General features: G+C 37.9%; 1 protein-coding gene across 2 annotated transcripts in view; it reads right to left on the bottom strand.

The window, feature by feature from the left end:
- The window catches only part of LOC131343920 (contactin-associated protein-like 2), a 144180-nt gene that overhangs the window by 11126 nt on the left and 112280 nt on the right, over positions 1–20774 (bottom strand). For both annotated transcript variants that reach the window (XM_058375795.1, XM_058375796.1), the window contains 4 exons: positions 15848–15975; positions 12313–12483; positions 6625–6843; positions 374–610 (listed from right to left, as the gene is read on the bottom strand). In XM_058375795.1, coding sequence (XP_058231778.1) covers positions 374–610; positions 6625–6843; positions 12313–12483; positions 15848–15975 — 755 coding nt within the window. The remainder of the gene's footprint in view (positions 1–373; positions 611–6624; positions 6844–12312; positions 12484–15847; positions 15976–20774) is intronic.

Genomic DNA, 20774 nt, shown 5'->3' with positions numbered 1-20774 from the left:
GATTGCAGGCTGAGGATCAGAGGATCATGGGATATTGTCTGTGACTTTAAAACTCACAGATACAGGCATAAGTTTGTCTTATTGACCAGTGAAGAGTGGAAAATTGCTCATGTGGCCTGTTTAGCTGAGACATTAATGAAATAATTAAATTCTTTAAAAACACACACACACACACACACACACACACAGGTTTTATAATCAGATTATTATTAATATTTATTTATTTATTTATTTATTTATTTATTTATTTATTTATATTCTTTATATTCTTTAGCTGCCATCCCTTTGTTGCTGTAATCTTATCTAATCTTGTCCATATATATTTATATATATATATATATGTTTGTGTGTGTGTTGAATGCTAATTGCTTACCTTTAGTGCAGAAGGGTCCGTCGTAAGCCGTGTCGCTGCAGTCACACGAGTAGCCGTTGTACTTCTCTACACACTTCCCTCCGTTGCGGCAGTACATCCCGAAACTGGTGCAGTGACCCGAACATCCGGGTTTCACTCCAGGAGTGACCTTTGCTCTTTCTTCCAGGTCGAGGGTCACGCCGTTCATCTTCAGGGAGCGGATGCATCCGAGGAAGCCTCTCTGTCCTCCTGCTGCGCCTACAGTATTAAAGAGAACAAAAGAAATGGCATTAGACTGCTGTATAAGATTCATCACCTACAAGGCCTTAGGATAATCAAAAGATTAGATTTCGTTCAATTCAAAGCCTAATGGTAAACGACGAAGTGTAACGGCTCACGGGATCAGTGTTAAAATCAGTGGAAATTTCTAGAAGATAGGTGCTAAACACATTGCTCTCAATGCAGTTTCTCTTTCATTGTTGAAAAAATGTATCCTCTGGACTTTATATATGACCGACCATGATGCAGTCATCTTTAATTAATTATCAAGCTAAGACAGAGACGTGACGGGAGTCGTCCGTCGGATAAATGAGAGAAAAAGGAGTTGTTTTTATTAAATTCTGTCACTCTTATCAGACTTTCATTAGAGGCACAAATTCTCACATCACACACTTTAACACACACTCCAGAGCAGAGTGAAAGAAAAAAACTCTTCAACTGCACACAATTAGCAGCTGACATTGCAATAGATTAATTCCTGTGTGTGTGTGTGTGTGTGTGTGTGATACTTCACACGCTGAAGAATTCACAGTCATTTAAGTGAAGAATAAAACACACCAGGTTCTGTTCTAGTAAAATTGAACAAGGATGAGGACTGTTACTCTTGCCTAGGGTTACAGCAACATGATTCATTTCCTAGAACAACATGTCCTGAAATGTGTGTTTTCTTTTTATTTCTACCTTTTATACCACAGCAATTTTGCCAAAATGATTTATTTAAAATCTATCAATAAACAGCATGTCTTTTTTTTATCCATTTAAAGTTACACAAGGTTATGGACCATCCAAGAATCACTTATGTTCTAGTACTTTTTCCTCTTTGGCTTTAAGAATAATTAATCATTTAAATAAACAGTTTATCACGTTGGAGGAACCAGACCTCCTGAAGACTTGGTGACAGTGGTGGAAAAAAAATCTAAGGTTACACCCTGAGCTCTGAGGATAATAAAGCTGAAAAAAAAAAGAAAAAGTGCAGACTCTGGAAAGTTCTCTGGAAATGCTAACTAAACATCTTTTCACAGAAAGAAACTCTTTTTATAATGCTGCACTTCTACGGTGGAAGTCCGTGAGAATTAGCTGTTACTACAGAAATGTATTAAAGCAAGCACATTAATATAATCCTGACCAATCAGAATCAAGAGTTTAATAGCTGTAACATGTGAGATGACTGTATATACACCGAACAGGCATAAAATTATGACCACCTGCCTTATATTGTGTTGGTCCCCTTATTGCTTCCAAAACAGCCCTGACACATCGAGGCATGGACTCCACTAGATCCCTGAAGGTGAACCAGCATTAACTTCTTCAGCAATTTGAGCAACAGTAGCTCGTCTGTTGGATCGGATCACACGGGCCAGCCTTCGCTCCCCACGTGCATCAATGAGCCTTGGCCGCCCATGACCCTGTCTCCACTTCACCACTGTTCCTTCCTTGGACCACTTTTGATAGATACTGACGACTGCAGACCGGGAACACCCCACAAGAGCTGCGGTTTTGGAGATGCTCTGATCCAGTCATCTAGCCATCACAATTTGTCCCTTCGTCAAACTCGCTCAAATCCTTACACTTGTCCATTTTCTCCTGCTTCTAACACATCAACTTGAGGACAAAATGTTCACTTGATGCCTAATATATCCCACCCACTAACAGGTGACATGATGAGGAGATCATCAGTGTTATTCACGGCACCTGTCAGTAGTCATAATGTTATGCCGGATTGGTGTATGATATAAGCTTCATCTCCAACTGAGGTTATGGGAACTTAAACTTAAAGCTACACCTTTTCAGATTGCACTTATTATTATTATTTTTTAATTACAATCATTATAAAATTAGTCCACAATCCTCAACATTCTGTCAGTGTCATTTAATTTAACATTGGACTCTATCATTGACATGTCTTTAGTTTTACACTTTTTTTTTATAGCTCTTTTACTTGATCTCAATCTCACACTTGACTGATTACCATGCTACCTTAATATAAATGACATTACAGAGTTCTTTAGACCATATCAATTGCATTACTTTGTTTGTGCATTATATCAGAAACTGGGACTAATAGGACATGGTTCACAGATTCAGAGCCCAAACACATTTGTTGGCTCACTCAATGTACCCGAATGTTTCGTTACAGAAATGTTACCTACTGTCCTGACAAGCCCAAGGTGCTAGTTTTCCTGGAGAGAGGCATCAGCATGCGAGAAGCAAAAGACATGCAGAAACAGAACAGAGAAATAAAAACCATGATGAAAGTATGACGAAGAAGCGAGCGTGCTCTTGGGGTGTGGTGTTGTAGGAAAATAATCAAGAGATGCAGTGGTGGGCCATGCATTTCACACCTAGGCCTTCACTGGCCTTTACCAAATCGACTTCTCCTCTGTCAGCCATTGTGAGTTAAAATATATATATTTTATTTAGTTTGTGCGGTTTGCTGCCTCTGACTACTCCAATTATCCAATGAAAGGACGGGAAATTGCTGACGTAATCGTACGCCTGCTAGATGGCCCCAGTGACGCCAACTCGAAATCTGATTGGTTAATGTAACAATTTCATTGCCACTTATTTTAAGCTACGGGCGTCTGCACTATTGATTCTGAAGGCCTTAAGGCAGATTTCTTTCACCCTGGCAACACATGATGTCAGCCACTGGATGAAATATGATTGGATAAATACTCTTATCATAAATATACACTACTGGAAACAGTGCAACCGAGAGAAAAGCTATGAAATGTAGAGAATAGACTATTGGGAATATTTTAATACACATTCATGGAAAAATATATTAATTATATTAAAATGCAAGTCAGTGATTCAGATCACTGATGTTTAGGTCAGCAGAGAAGGTCTTGCTGGCCCTGACGGTCCAGCACTGAAGAGATGTAATAATAATGAGATCCACCATCAAGTTGATTATTTTCCTATAACAGCATGTCTCGAAGTGCAATCCTTCACAGCAATTGAACAGAAATTACAAAAAAAAAGCATGAAGGATTTATTGTATTGTATTATTGTACATTTTATCTATTTACAGTTGCATTTAATGCTTGTGAGTCAAGGTCCTGTTATCACTTAGATTATAGCCATGCAACAGTCATCCTCTAACATTTTCTTATTTGTTAAAATAGTAAAAACAAAACAAACGGAAAACTGCTGGTAAGTGCGTTTTAATAAAGATAAGGGAAATAAATCCAAAAATTCAGGTAAAGGCACGGCCAAAAACAAGCACAGGTCTGGAGACAAGCAAGCAGTAAGAACAGGGATCGGCAAAACACAGGAAGTAGAGACAAAACCACAATACAAGGCTTAGGAACATCAAGGCTGAGTACAACTGAGCGCAAGTGTGTGATTAGTAGGAAGGTGAATGTGTGAGAGTGTGTGTGGGATCAGTAGGAAGGTGAATGTGTGTGAGAGTGTGTGGGATTAGTAGGAAGGTGAATGTGTGTAAGTGTGTGTGGGATTAGTAGGAAGGTGAATGTGTGTGAGGGTGTGTGGGATTAGTGGGAAGGTGACTGTGTGGGATTAGTAGGAAGGTGAATGTGTGTGAGTGTGTGTGGGATCAGTAGGAAGGTGAATGTGTGAGAGAGTGTGTGGGATCAGTAGGAAGGTGAATGTGTGTGAGGGTGTGTGGGATTAGTAGGAAGGTGAATGTGTGTGAGTGTGTGTGGGATTAGTAGGAAGGTGAATGTGTGTGAGTGTGTGTGGGATTAGTGGGAAGGTGAATGTGTGTGAGTGTGTGTGGGATTAGTAGGAACGTGAATGTGTGTGAGGGTGTGTGGGATTAGTAGGAAGGTGAATGTGTGTGAGTGTGTGTGGGATTAATGGGAAGGTGAATGTGTGTGAGTGTGTGTGGGATTAATGGGAAGGTGAATGTGTGTGAGGGTGTGTGGGATTAATGGGAAGGTGAATGTGTGTGAGTGTGTGTGGGATTAATGGGAAGGTGAATGTGTGTGAGGGTGTGTGGGATTAGTAGGAAGGTGAATGTGTGTGAGGGTGTGTGGGATTAGTGGGAAGGTGACTGTGTGGGATTAGTAGGAAGGTGAATGTGTGTGAGTGTGTGTGGGATTAGTAGGAAGGTGAATGTGTGTGAGTGTGTGTGGGATCAGTAGGAAGGTGAATGTGTGAGAGAGTGTGTGGGATCAGTAGGAAGGTGAATGTGTGTGAGGGTGTGTGGGATTAGTGGGAAGGTGACTGTGTGGGATTAGTAGGAAGGTGAATGTATGTGAGTGTGTGTGGGATTAGTAGGAAGGTGACTGTGTGAGTGTGTGTTGGATTAGTGGGAAGGTGACTGTGTGTGGGTGTGTGGGATTAGTAGGAAGGTGACTGTGTGAGTGTGTGTTGAATTAGTGGGAAGGTGACTGTGTGTGGGTGTGTGGGATCAGTAGAAGGGTGACTGTGTGTGAGTGTTTGTGGGATTAGTAGGAAGGTGACTGTGTGTGTGGGATCAGTAGGAAGGTGAATGTGTGTGAGTCTGTGGGATCAGTAGAAGGGTGACTGTGTGTGAGTGTGTGTGTGATCAGTTGAAAGGTGACTGTGTGTTAGTGTGTGTGGGATTAGTAGGAAGGTGACTGTGTGTGATCAGTAGGAAGGTGGCTGTGTGTGAGTGTGTGTGGGATTAGTAGGAAGGTAACTGTGTTAAGTAAGTAGTCTTTATTTGTCACATATACTGCACAGTGAAATTCTTTCTTCACCTCTTCCATCCTTGGAGGCTTGGGGACAGAGTGCAGGGTCAACCATGATGCAGCACCCCTGTAGCAGGAGCAGAGTTGGGGGCCTTGCTCAAGGGCACTGCCTTAACCACTTGAGCGTGGTGTGTGTGTGGGTGTGTATTTTGGGAAGTGGAGTGTGGTGCATGTTGGGAATTGGAGTTTGTTGAGTTGGAAGACCTGTACTGTAAATGTTAACAGTGACTCTATGCTTTTCTTCATTAAACAATATCATACAAACAATTATTTTATTACCAGTATCAGATTGACTCATTTGCCAGACTACTCAGCCCCTGAGAACGAGCTTGTAGTTGAGAAACAATAACATATTCTAACATGCGCGTTAACATGAAGCTGATTTGAGTCACGACGTTTAAAAACACACCTTCCGTCCAATCAAATTGGAGAATTCAGCAGTGTCATGGTACAACGACGAATTAATTAGAAATGGCTAATGATTAGAGATGTCAGATCACCAAGCTAGCCATACAGGACCGCTGCTCTCTGTAACAAACATGCTTTCAATGTTTCACATGATGAAATACAGAACCGCTGAAAGTGCTGCTGAAACCCAAAACGAGCTGTTTTATTAATGAACGACTACACGGCACAAGTGTTCGGCGGCCAGAGAGAGAATCTGGGCAGTGAAGATCATAATGCTTCCCAAATGACACATTCACCAGAACACATAGACTCGTTGCACAGAGAGTGCAGCATTTTTCATAAAGATGTCGACTTCCTGACAATTCACTCTGGGGAAAAAATGTCACTTCCAGGTGCTTGAAGACCAAAAAAATGCTTCGTGTATAAATGAGGCAGTGAAACATGAGCTGGACATCTGACTGTGTTTAATGAAATTTCGAACAGAGCTATAAAGCTATATCATTTCATTATTGTTTAGGGTTTTAACGTTCAAGAGATAAGAGAGTCGCCTTGGCTTCCTTAATGCGCTGAATGAGCCGAGGAACAAAACAAGCGCAAGAAAAAAGCCAAAGCCATTCATTTTCAAGGATAATTACCTCGTGCGAACAGGCTCTTCATACATTCACAGCCATAATGGGACTTTGAAACTATTTTTAATTTATTATTTTCAGCCCATTTTTCTCGGGTTATGGCTGCTTCAGTGAGCTGGAGAAACCAGCATTTAAATGAAGGTGGCAACCTTTCTACCAAGCAAACAAGTTTATTTTACTCCAGTGGTTGCTGTTTATTTTAATCTGAGCACTAATGCAAAGAGCTCTTCTGGCTATGTGTGTGTGTGTGTGTTTGTGTAAGAGGGCTTCTTACCCACATACAGCTGACTGTAGAGCTCCAGGCGTGTGTGTCCCTGTGCAGGTGCAGCTCGAACCTGTCTGTATTGCTGATCCAGCTGAAGCACGGCCTCTTTGACATTTCTCTCGGCGCTGACTCGATGCCACTGGTCGTCGTTTAGAGGCGTGGGTGAGTGAACGTTCAGCTCCATGGGCCCGTTCCCGACGTCGAAGGAAAAGGTAACAACATTGGGTGCTGGGGAGAAACAAGAAGACACACAGTCACGGTTTAACAAATAAAACTGATAATAATGTTACACTAAAATAACTGTTTGTCTTGTACATTCAATTTGTCATGGATGCATGCTCAAATCTGATTGGTCAGAGGGTGTGCATTATGTTTGTATAACAGCACGGCTCAGAAAGGAGTTCAGACTGTAACATGAGTGACAAGGTTCATGCTAACACACTCAATCTAATATTTTATTGTTTCTGTAGTGGCAGCTTGTATATAGAGACATTTTTGGTTTCATATAATCTGAGAATTATAATAATAATAAACAGATTTTATATTCTAAGAAGTGTTGTTTAAAAATGTATAGCCTGTATTCGGGGACATTATTGGTTAGGACACATTCGTTTAATGTTTAAGGAAGGAATCTCCAGTGTCAGTGCTTTGCAATTATTATTATTTAAAAATAAATAAATAAATAAATAAATAAATAAATAAATAAAATAAATAAATTCTGGGATTGAGTTTAAGACTAGTTTTCTTGTGTAATATCAGCTTGAATGAAGAGTGGTACTGATTATGTGACAATGGAATTTCACAAAACAAAGAACAGCTAAATAAATAAATTAATAATTAAATTTACTGCCATTTAAAAATTCCAAGGCCAATATTAAATGCACACATATAACACTATTTAATCAGATAATCCATATCTCAGCTGTACAAATATACACATTATAGATAACTGCTCCATTCACCAATCAAGCTAAACAAAATTAAAACAAAAAAATAAATAAAAAAATGAAAAAGCCTCCAAAATACGACACTGACACAGGAAGACATCACACAACACAGCCACAGGTATCTCCTGTTTAGAATCTCATCTGCTGAAATTAAATGTCTCTACTGAGTCTTGCAGGATGGTTAAATGATGTTTACTCAAGTTTCAATGTTGGCTTGACTCTGGAGATCAACTAATACGATTAACTCCGGGAATGGAAGTTAGAGTTTAATTGAATGCCATCAGGATGGAAGTGGTGCGGGAAATCTTTCAGTAATTGGTTGCTGTTCCATAATAATTGCTTGTATACTATACAGCTGCTTGAGTTTGAGAATCAGTAGTGATGACTTGTCAAGAGAAATATCCATCCATCCATCCATCCATCCATATTCTGTACCACTTACGGTATCCAATAGAGGGTTATGTGGAACCTGGAGTGTATCGTAAGGTGCGATCACACACTACAGAGAATTTAGAGATGCCAATCAGCCTACAATACATGTCTTTGGACTGTTAGAGGAAACCTGAACACCCAGAGGAAACCCTCAAAGCACAGAGAGAACCTCAAGAGCAATATGAAGAAAGCTAAGCTGCCTTTTGCATTTTTTCCCTCTGAAATATAAGATCTCTTGAATAACACTGACACCAGTCATCTATTCTATATGCTTATGCTGTATAAAGTGTTTGATCACTGTCTGAATCTCATGTGTTATGAAAGTAGTAACACTGACAGCAACTGAAAATTCCAAAGAGAAATTAATTGTCCCACTGGAGATTTGGTCATCATGGTCATTGAGAGTGAATGAGGGACATGGAAAAGTGAATGTCAGCTGTAGTAAGTGGAAAATCAACAATGTTTGAACAGTTTCTTTCCAGAAATTCAAAACAACCCCAAGTTTGGCCCTGCACATGCTTCACATTACAGATCCACTATCACGGTGTCTGGTCCAGAAACCCTCAGAAACCTTTCTTTCTCACCGCCACGTGTTCCCTTTACAACCTCCAGCTGCTGCATGTAGGGGGCACTGGTTAGCCATTTGTAACTGTGTAAACAGAAATGTCACATGGTGTGACTGAGCTCGGTGGGTCTGTGCACACAGAAGGAGAAGAGAGACAAGGAGGGAAAGACGAAGCAGAAGAAGAGCAGCTGATATGCATTAGGTGTACTAGAAGTGAAATAAGTAAAGTGGTCAGGGCTTAGAGTGCAGAGTAAGTGTAGTTCACTTCATTCACTGCATTTAGGACTAGACAAATACCCCAAAAAAGACTCAATTTGAACAAAATTTCACTGGTTCAGGATAAATGTAGAACAGATCCTTAAATATACACCAAAATAGATCATGATTTAATGATAATTTTCAATAAATTATCTACAATATAGCTGTCGTTGTAATGTAATTGTTGCCTTGATGGAATATTTCTTTATGGTAAAAGTATGTCCTTTGTTCCATGCTTCGTTTGTTGATAGCATCACTGTTTTTCTTCATAGGAAAGCTTTTTTTTTTTTTTTTTTTTGCACAATAGTCAGACTGAGCATAAAGGTCTTAAATATAAAAGTGGGAAAATGTGGGAAATGTAGTGACTGTTCTAAAGTGCTGACAGTAAAGAATCAATTCATAAATGTTTAGCATTATAGAAAACTTCATGATCAGTGATTATTTATTTTATTTGCTTATCTATCATGTGGATTTCTGTGAATGATTTGTTACTATAGAAACTATAGTACTATAGATAGATAGATAGATAGATAGATAGATAGATAGATAGATAGATAGATAGATAGATAGATAGATAGATAGATAGATAGAGGGGAAGAGAGACAGAGAGAGATAGAGGATAGAGAGAGAGACAGACAGACAGACAGACAGACAGATAGATAGACAGACAGACAGATAGATAGATAGATAGATAGATAGATAGATAGATAGATAGATAGATAGATAGATAGATAGATAGAGAGACAGAGAGAGATAGAGGATAGAGAGAGAGACAGACAGACAGACAGACAGATAGATAGATAGATAGATAGATAGATAGATAGACAGACAGATAGATAGATAGATAGATAGATAGATAGATAGATAGATAGATAGATAGATAGATAGATAGATAGATAGATAGATAGAGGGGAAGAGAGAGAGAGAGATAGAGGATAGAGAGAGAGACAGACAGACAGACAGATAGATAGACAGACAGATAGATAGATAGATAGATAGATAGATAGATAGATAGATAGATAGATAGATAGATAGAGGGAAAGAGGATAGAGAGAGAGAGAGAGAGAGAGAGAGAGAGAGAGAGAGAGAGAGAGAGGAAGGAGGTATAGGAGTTCGAGTATTGATCCCTGTGCTGGGGTTTATGAACTTAACAGCAAAACTAAATTTAAATAAAAATTCTGAGACATAAAATCAAGATTCAGGGAATAAAAGTATAGTAGTAATAGAAAAGGCAAAAAGTCAGATCTCTAGGATTGGCGAGAGTTCACAAAGACACATATTCTCGGAACCAGGAAGTAAAATCAGGAAGTCCAGAACCAGTATGTAGTAGACTAAGAGCACTGAAGAAAACAAAAGATGATTTAGGAAAAGGGCATTTTAAAGTTTGATCATTTTCAGCATCGATGAGAAGGTGAAACTGCTTTAATACCCTGGTTGGTGTTATCGTCCTCTGATATCATCTAATAGACTGTCCGGTCTCTGATAACTCAAATCGTGTAGCTGAACTCCATCTGAGTCCAACCTTTACTGTCTCTACTTCTCCTCTGGATCTCTCATTCACATAATGCAAACTATCACAAGCTCGATTCCTTTCCATTGTAGCTGCATTAGCAATGTCACACTTGCAGAAAAAAAGCTCAGTGTAAAAGCATGATGGAGTTAAAAATACTAAGCATGCTTTGTGAAAATGACAGCTGTGGATGAATGGTTTCTAGTTCACGGCTGACCTCAGTGACATTCTCTAACTCATGGAAAACAAAGTTATACGAGAGGAAAAAAAGCTCATTAAATTGATCACGAGGCCTTTAAGCAACTACTGTGTATTTGGAGTTAATAGCCTGAGAAGACTGTTCGCCAGAGGGACGAGAAAATAGGCGATTGCTTTAAAAAATGGAAAGGAATGTTAGACTTAGACATTAAATCTTGTGGAACCTGTAAAGAACATCACACCTTTATTTTGGAAAACACTCCAGCTATGTAAATGCTCAAACACTGGGGATGACTGAAGACTTGATCTCAGACCTACACACAGTAAACTCAGGATAACTTCTCCAGCACTGTAATCCTTTTATTTTTTACATTTATTTTAACAGGAGCTTTATTTCACATCATCAGGGGATTTCACTCTCAGTTTAGGACAGTAACTTTGGAAAAAACTTAAATCAGGAGGTCGGATTAAAAGAGAGTGGGTCGGAATTGATGAGCTGTAATGGAGACCGAAAAATGCTGGAGTGCTTCAATTTCAAAACTGATCTCCTGCCTCCAGAAAGGTCCCTCCTACACACACACACGCAGACAAGCACACACACACACACTCTTAATCTCATGCATAGCCCTGGAGCTGGTCCAGATTACTCATCATTTCTAAAAGGGTCATGCTGGCTATAAATTGGATTGTGTGTTGTGCTGGAGGTAGAACTCAAAGTGTTATAGATGAACATTCAAAAGCAAACCCTCACGTGTGTGTGTGTGTGTGTGTGTGCGTGTGTGTGTGTGTGTGTGTGTATGTGTGGAGGCCTGGTAAAAACCCTTTGTACAGTGACATGTTGACAGGTTTCTCTTTTGCATGTATAAAAAGTAAAATTCCAGCATATGAAAGCATGTTAAAAAGCATTTCCGTGATTTTCTCTGTCTGTTAAAAGATGCTAATGCACTGATTTAGTAAAAACATGGCACTTTTTATTGAATGACTTTGCATTTAATGTAAGCTAATAAAAAAATACAATAAATATGAAAATATATCAAATTAGGTCTTTTTAACTGACGTCATATAAAGCCCATGATTCAGCAGCTATACATTTACGACATTTGGCAGACGACCTCATCATTACTTACTTACATTTATCTCATTTTATAAAACTGAGCGATTGATGGTTAAAGGCCTTGCTCAGGGGCAGATTGAAAGACCTGGGATTCATACTCACAAGCTTCTGATCACTAGTCCAACACCTTGACCACTAAGCTACCACATTTCCCGTTCTCTGTCCGTTAACCTCAACATCATGACTATCGACGTCCTGCTCTTTGCGATACGAATTTACGATGTTTACAATTTACAAAAACCCTCATGTCATTTTGCCAAAATATATTTGCAGTTATGTTTTCTTTAACCTGAGGTGAATCAATACTACTGCACCACATGGCGCTGTGCACAAAACTGCTTTATACTGTATATTATATATCGGAGCCCTAATCATAAGGATAGACTGCCAGGAAAGACAATATGATTGATGTGAATGAAAATAATTGCCATTTTACAGCAGCATGGATGTGTTTAGATGAGAAGATAAGGGTCAGGCCAAGGTCTCGATCTATCTTTCACACACTGCAGGACAGAAGAGGCAGGATGAGTGAGTTTGAAAAATTAAGGAGGACACAGGAAAGACAGTTCCACCCTGGAGACACACTCATGGTGCTTGAGGTTAGTTGTGTGTGTGTGTGTGCATGTGTGAGAGAGAGAGAGAGAGAGAGAGAGAGAGAAATCGACAGGCTCACATTTCAGCTCCAGCCGGATGAAGTCTGTGTTGCCCAGATTCTCCAGGAAAACCCCGTGAGGTGCAGAGGTCTTGAAGTAAAAGGAGATATCAGCGCTGGTTTCAGCTCGGAAAGTGGAGAAGTGAAGGTAGGAGGTTGGCGTGTTAAAGGAAGCTGCATTCCAATAACTGCCTGAAATATATGCACAGAAAATCAGGATGTTATTAACGCATTATTATAGTGTCCAGTTCTCGAATATGATTGGTCAGAAGGTGATTCATCTTTTCAATTATTATCAAATCATAGGTCCAGGTTAAGGCACAACAATGTTCTAATATGTTCTTAGTAACAACTCACTCACAGGGACATGTTGGACACAACATAATCTAATTACTAACAGATGTTAAGCGATGAAAATATTATTTATTAAAGACAAATCTATGATCATTGATATGGTGAGGTTTTCTGAACAGGTATGTGAACAGGTTTTTCTATTCTGAATCCGTGATGATTTGCATAAACTGAACGGAGCACCAGTGATAATTAAGTACAGAAAAACAGTATTAATTATTTAATCATTTTTTATTATTTTATCATATTAGATGACTAAAAGAGGAAGAAAGCCTGGTCGAAGCCAGAGGTTTGTGATGAGGCAAAGTAGATACTTGTCATGTCTTCCTTAGTACTGAACATGTTTGTTAAAAAATACTTATAGATTTTTTTTTTTCCTCTGGTCAGTCACATTTCAGCACGAGCACTGACCTTTAAGACTGTAAGAAAAAAAAAGCAAAACAAAAGAGAAACGTGAGGTCGCCTTCGGAGATTAAAGATCTGCACTTTAGAAGAATGCGGCTTCTTAGAGACTTTGCTAATGACAGGTCAATGTTTCTCACTTCCTTTACTTTCTCTAAAAAGGTCAGCACATCAGGTGAAGTTGCTTGCTTTCACAGGATTGTGGTACTTGCTCATTATGCTTAAACAACAAACTCTCTGGCTACTTGGTCGCCATGGCTTGTACGTCCTCACAACCACAGAGAATATAAATATATGTATAATATTACATCTTTAAAGAATTTTGAATATGGATTTTCCGTAGAACCTGATATAATTTCTGGACAGATAATCAATCTGAGGATGATTAAAATATCATGTGCTGTTATGGGCAGTCATCAGCTAGTTCTGGGGTACACCTGACCCCTTGTTAAACAATTTCTCAGAGGAGAATTGAAGTTCTAGTAAACGCTCCCCCTGTTTAATTGATGCAGTCTTGCTGAGGTCATAATACTGGGAATGAAAGCTGATATTATGACCATCAATCACGAAGCACTTTCCCACATTTTTAATGGAAATGACACACTGACTGCTGAGTAATTTCCTCCTAGTTAATTCTGACAAGACAGAAATTCTTCCACTAGCGCTGAATTAAGTATTAAGGTTTCTGATTAGGTAGTAATGCACGATGACCTCTCAACTACATCACAAGTATGATTATTAACGCCAGGCTTTAAAGCACTGAATGCTCTTATTCAACATTACAGGAGTGAACTTTTGGTCTGCTGTGATCTAAAAGTGCAGGTTCTTTATTAGTACCTAGAAGTGTAAAGCAAGGGGCAGAGAGCTTTTTCTTAGAAAAGCTAAGCAGCCATTTGCATAGTATTCAGAACTCGGTCACAACTTTTAAGTATGGGTTTAAACTCTTTTCATTTAGTCAGGCATGTTTCCTTTCATGGAGGCTTATGTAATATTTTACCTGGCCATGCGAAATGCTGTACAGCTGTAAGCACTTCCCTATTGCTAATTATGATACAGAAACAATGGCAACTTTTCAACACCCCTAGCTGCATACATACACCAGATATACAGATCTATTAACTAATATACTCTAAACACAATACAATGTATTAGGGTTCTTGCTCTAATGATTTGATCAAGGCCTTAACACTTTATGGGGCATATAATGAAGACCTTAGATAGACGGATCAGAGAAAATGTTGGCCTGACATGTTTTATTCCTTACATCTCACACCCTCCGCTGCAATTCTTTTATAATTCCTGCTAAAGTTAATAATGCAAGACAGAGATATTATATTCCTTTATTACTGTCAGGGTTATTGATCTCATTTAATTTACCAAACGGCTCATTGAAAGTGAGCAGTCTTCTCATGAAATATTGACGGCCATATGTGTCTTCATTAAATATCATGAAATGATCATGACCGTTTGTTTGTTGTCTTGAATTTCTCCCATCGATGGAAATTCATTAGCTCGCAATAAATCTACCAGAAACACTGCGTCATCAATTTCTCATATATCTTCCGCAGCGGAGTAATAAATCTTTAGTGTCACCTTTTTCACGGATAAATGATCCGATGGAAAACTCTTTAAGCTGATATTAATTGTCTTTTGTTGGAACGTAACGATGGGCATCGGCTGTAACCCAAACACTGGTAAAGTAATTATGATGTTTAAGCAGAGTAATATGGGGGTATTATCTCTATCAATTCTAACACACTTTTCCCTGAGCAGCGGCAGATTATATAGAGGAGCTGCTTCGGTGCTGGAAATCATTCCAATTCTCTGCAAAATCTCTTCACCTTCACCATAATTGCTCCGTGTTGCGCGAAGTCTTTCCAGCCAGTGCTAATGTCTTTAAAAGACACCATTTGCAATTTGAATGAGAACATTTTTTTGCCTTTAAGAAATCTGTTTCTTTTATTTATTTCTAAAGTGATATACAAATATTTGGGATATTTTTGATTGTATTTTTTTGACTCATACATTCTGACCCATTATTAAGGAGTTTAAAAACTTTTATAATACCAAAATGTATATTTTTTTGATTGACCAAGACACTTATGACTTATTGGCTTAATTAACTCATGAATTAATTACCACATTCTCTTGTATTACTAAGTCTGGGCTTCATATTTAGTGTAACACTGATTATGCCAGTTCTCCAGCAAAACTTCAGATAGTCAGAGTGTGTTTATGTTGTTCATCTTGTTCATTTCAGGTGTGTTTATTTCCACAGAGAAAAAGTGAAGAAGGAAGTTTCACAACAGAGCTTCCCGTTCTCTGTCTGTACTCTGAACTGTAATCGAACGCAGCTGCTCTAAATGACAAACATGGTGCAATTAAAAATAATGAGACGTGAAAATGCATCAGCGATAAGACAGGACAAGATAAGAGCAGAGGCGGAGAAGCAGACGTGGAGCTTTTGCTCTCCTATCTGGTCTGAGGCTTGCTTCAGATAGCAAAAGATACAGAATGCCAATCTGAGACATTTTTTAATAACTGAAACAAGAATAAACCAGAAGAAGTCTTATTAAAAAGCACCCCTAGAAATACATGCTGCACATTCATACTGAATAAATGCAAAATTGTCTGACGGTGCAGAAAGATTAGCTGATTGACAGCACAGCAAAGTAAAATGCATTAACACTGTGCTTATCTGTAGCATTATGCAGAGGGCTGTGTTACCTCTAATCAGGGAAGGGGAAAAAAAATCCATATTCAGCTTTTCACACACTCTTAAAGTTAAGAGAAATGAACTCACGGTCTCCGTGACAGTGCAGAGGTCCCACTGTGAGCTTGGCCTCTGATCCGGGTCGATTTGTGTCGCCTACAGCTACCTCGCTCACGGGTAAGTGATCCTTATATACCAGAAGCCCTGAATCCTCTCTCCTGCAAACAGCCATAATATCTAGTACAAATTCACAGTGAATGAAACACATTGGTGGACTTTTTGTCTACTGTGAGCAAAAGGTGCAGGTTCTTTATTAGTACCTAGAATAACAACAAGCTTTTATTTACATAGCATTTAGGACTCAGACAAATGATATGTCAAGGATAAATAAAAGTAAAGAGAGATGCCTGACTGTGAGGTGTGGGGGAAAAATGTACACATACTGAGTCAGAATCTGGGTCAAAACTGGAAGGGTGGAGGCAAATATCTACTCAAGTCAAAAATATTTACAGTTAAACATAAAGTAGTGACTGCAATTTCATCAATCCTGCCCTGTATGACTGGTTAGTTCACAAAACAGTCAGGTATAAAGAAAACTCACCCAAACCTAGACTTTGCCTTGTGGGTTAGCTAATGTTTAATAACTGTAAAGAATGCTAAGACACATTAGCAATAAAAACAAAACAAAATGCAACTAGCTAGCTAGTTGAACTAATGTACTAATGTTAACTAGCTAGCTAATTTAACAAGGTAACTATTTAATAACAATTTCATATGTAGAACACTAGCTGGCGAGTACTTTAGTTTGTTAAATCAGCTAGCTAGTTTTCTACATCAGCTATATTTTGTTACTGTTCATTCCAATTAAAATCACAAATTGTCCTTTGCTTTGATTGATGATTTGATAATAATTGTGAATTTTTGATGGAAAACCCAATATTTCACGGGAGGCAAATGAATTTCTTTCATTATTTTTTCAAGAAAAGAATTGCAGCATTTAGTGTTTTATAAGTCACAAAATAATTTTGATGGCTAAAATGAATTAATTTGAATTAAAAAAATATTTTTTGAGATTTATTTTTGTCTTATAATAATATAGTAATATTTGAGTATTTGAGTTCAATTATTACATATTAATAACACATGAGTAAAGTACACACATGTACGGAAGTACAAGTAACAAAGTATATGGTAATTTTTCAAGTATTTTTTTGACACAATGCTATTGCTGTGACTCCTTTCACACGCTGGACCTGCCTGATTTTTTTTTAAAGTAGACTTTATTTATACATATACATTACTGCAGAGCGATATTCTTTCTTTGCATATTCCATCCTTGGAGATTTAGGGTCAGAGCGCAGGGTCAGCCATGATGCAGCGCCCCTGGAGCAAGAGGAGGTTGGTGGGCCTTGCTCAAGGGTAGCTTGGTGGTGCTGGTGCTTGAGCCTCGATCTTCTGATCAACAACCACTTGAGCTAGCACCACCCACTAGATGACTGAACGGCTAAGAACAACATTGCTGAAATACCTCAACCTGCACTTGTTCTAAATTAAATGAATGGATAAATTGTGCTTTTATTGCTGGATTTCCTCCCAGTATCTGTCTTCACAGATCGAGACTTAAGTCGCTGTAGAGATGGGCTTCTTCCAAAAATCGTAAATGTAAAATGTTGACGATGAGCCAATCTCCCAATAAGTATTCACAAAAGACGAATGTATTTGACTGCATTTAGCCGTAATGGGGCTTGAACCCTGATCTTCCAGGCAATGACGCAGAGCCTTAACCAGTTGAGCTACCACCATCCCTGACGCTAATGCTTGCTGCTAATGTCTACTTGGATCTTCTGCACTTGTGCCTCACTTTCTGCTGATGTAGATAGTCTTGATTTCACCTGGTTACTGTATATTTTATACCTAAACCTGCTGCTGCAATCATAACATCTATTCTTCATTTATTCCCAAATTGCTTAGACGTTTTCGAACATCCTAGCACAATTATTCCTGTTCAGCTTTACTCTTCCATTCTACACCTTTCTACTGTAATGATTTATAATCCTTTTTATAACTATTCACTTTCACCCACAAGCGTTCCTTGTTTGACTCTGTTTTTTCTCACCACTGTCGCCTCTGGCTTGCTCATTAGGGCTCTAAATCTACACCCAGCTTTACAGTCTAATGTCTTTATTTATCATCATTTGTACTCTTTATTCTTGGCTTTCCGTGGTCTTTACAATACACTAAGAACTAAAAAAAAAAAAAAAAAAAAAAACCCATTAAAATCATCCAGTTGATCCAGGATTTTGCTTCAGCTGTGCTTCAGATCTCTACCGATTAAAGAGATTTCCTTAAATCAAGGAAATCAATAACCTTCTGTTTGTGTTATAATGGAATCTTATTACTTCTTCCTTGTTAGGTAATAAACGTACAGATGTGATAAAGTGGATAATGGATAAACCACTTGGGGAAGTGCGGAGAGGAAAATAATCAATGACAGGAAGGTGTGATGAAGTGCAATACGAAGCCACATTTTATAGTATTATTATTATTAGTAGTAATATTGCGCGAGTGTCGAAAGTTTTTCAATGACATTTTTATCCATTTACAGTTTATTGTCTTTGAACATCCAGGAGTCCTTTCTTTCTTTCTTTCTTTCTTTCTTTCTTTCTTTCTTTCTTTCTTTCTTTCTTTCTTTCTTTCTTTCTTTCATCTTTCTTTCTTTCTTTCTTTCTTTCTTCCTGTCTGTCTTCTTTCATTCCTTCCTATCTGTCTTCCTCCTTCTTTCCTCCTTTCATTTCTTTCTTTCTTTCTTTCTTTCTTTCTTTCTTTCTTTCTTTCTTTCTTTCTTTCTTTCTTTCTTCCTGTCTGTCTTCTTTTGTTCCTCCCTCCTCCTTCCTATCTGTCTTCCTCTTTCTTTCCTCCTTTCATTTCTTTCTTTCTTTCTTTCTTTCTTTCTTTCTTTCTTTCATGTTTCTTTCTTTCTTTCTTTCTTTCTTTCTTTCTTTCTTTCTTTCTTTCTTTCTTTCTTTCTTCCTGTCTGTCTTCTTTTGTTCCTCCCTCCCTCCCTCCCTCCCTGTCTTCTTTCTTTCTTTCTTTCTTTCTTTCTTTCTTTCTTTCTTTCTTTCTTTCTTTCTTTCTTTCTTTCTTTCTTTCTTTCATCCTTCATTCCTTCCTATCTGTCTTCCTCCTTCTTTCCTCCTTTCATTTCTTTCTTTCTTTCTTTCTTTCTTTCTTTCTTTCTTTCTTTCTTTCTTTCTTTCTTTCTTTCTTTCTTTCATCTTTCTTTCTTTCTTCCTGTCTGTCTTCTTTTGTTCCTCCCTCCCTCCCTGTCTTCTTTCTTTCTTTCTTTCTTTCTTTCTTTCTTTCTTTCTTTCTTTCTTTCTTTCTTTCTTTCTTTCTTTCTTTCTTTCTTTCTTTCTTTCTTTCTTTCTTCCTGTCTGTCTTCTTTTGTTCCTCCCTCCCTCCCTGTCTTCTTTCTTTCTTTCTTTCTTTCTTTCTTTCTTTCTTTCTTTCTTTCTTTCTTTCATCTTTCTTTCTTTCTTTCTTTCTTTCTTTCTTTCTTTCTTTCTTTCTTCCTGTCTGTCTTCTTTTGTTCCTCCCTCCCTCCCTCCCTGTCTTCTTTCTTTCTTTCTTTCTTTCTTTCTTTCTTTCTTTCTTTCTTTCTTTCTTTCTTTCTTTCTTTCTTTCTTTCTTTCTTTCTTTCTTTCTTCCTGTCTGTCTTCTTTTGTTCCTCCCTCCCTCCCTGTCTTCTTTCTTTCTTTCTTTCTTTCTTTCTTTCTTTCTTTCCTGTCTGTCTGTTTGTCTGTCTGTCTGTCTGGCTTCCGTCCATCCTTCCTTCCTTCCTTAAACAGAAATAAGCAAAGCAAACCAAAATAATAAAAGAATTCTGTAAAAAACAAAAAACAAATAAAAAATTGTCTACACCATTATTTTGTTTTCATTTTAACTACATGAGTATAAGCTGAATATAAATTATAGGCGTTATATGAAATAGGTGACAATTTCACATCTTCAGTGAAGATAATAGAACTTCCCAGCATGTGTGCTGCCCCCAAAACAAACACATTATTAAAATCAGGAAGGCCATATTACAGCATTGTGTGAGGCTTTTATACATTTCATGAGTCCAATCTACTCACACTCCTGCTGAGTACCAGCTGGTGGGCTCTCTCGAGCAAAATCTCAGTAGATAACTCGCTCGCTCGCTAGCTCGCTCTCTGCTCCAGTGTACATGCTTGCTATTATACTGAGACACACTTTTATTTTATGTTATCATCGTTTTGATAAAGTGAGAAATAAAATCGTTTCTTTAGTGGTTACATTAGTGGTGTGTGTAAAATAAAGAAAAAAACAAAAGTCATTCTAGTGACTGTTTCATTTGCTGCATACCTTATTTACACTTTCAGATGTACACCTGTGTATAAACACACACACACACCACACACACACCTGCTATCTGGAGGATTCACAAGCCTGGGAAGGAAATTTGGGACTCTATTACAATCAATGGACCTCATTTATCAAGCTGCATACAAACAAATTTATTCATAAATCATTCTCAGGGCATTTGCACAAGGAATTTGGTATTCATGAAAATCCAGTAAGCTCAGAAAAAGCATTTGTTTGCTTTGAGAGCTTCGGAGTTTTTGTGGGAATGCGTGTATAAGGATTATATGTTTAAGCCGTTAGGTGCAAAATCACATATTTAGTTCAACTGCACACACAAATGCAATGACATTTGTTTCTTTTCAGGTTAATGACTTGAAAGAAAGAAATCCAAAACAAGTTCTGCAAATTAAGACTAATGAAATTAAATGAATCAACTATTCATTATTTGATCATTTTAGACTTTACTTTTCTAAATTTTGTTATTTATTTATTTATTTATTTTTTTCTTTTTGTGCACTGATACGTGAAACATGTTAAGCTTCATTTTATGTATGAGATAATAATATTAAGAATCAATTATTATTATTATTATTATTATTATTATTATTATTATTATTATTATTATTAAAAT

This window comes from Hemibagrus wyckioides, linkage group LG23 (assembly GCF_019097595.1).
Source record: "Hemibagrus wyckioides isolate EC202008001 linkage group LG23, SWU_Hwy_1.0, whole genome shotgun sequence".
Taxonomy (NCBI): domain Eukaryota; kingdom Metazoa; phylum Chordata; class Actinopteri; order Siluriformes; family Bagridae; genus Hemibagrus; species Hemibagrus wyckioides.
This window is presented reverse-complemented; position numbering and strand designations above follow the sequence as displayed.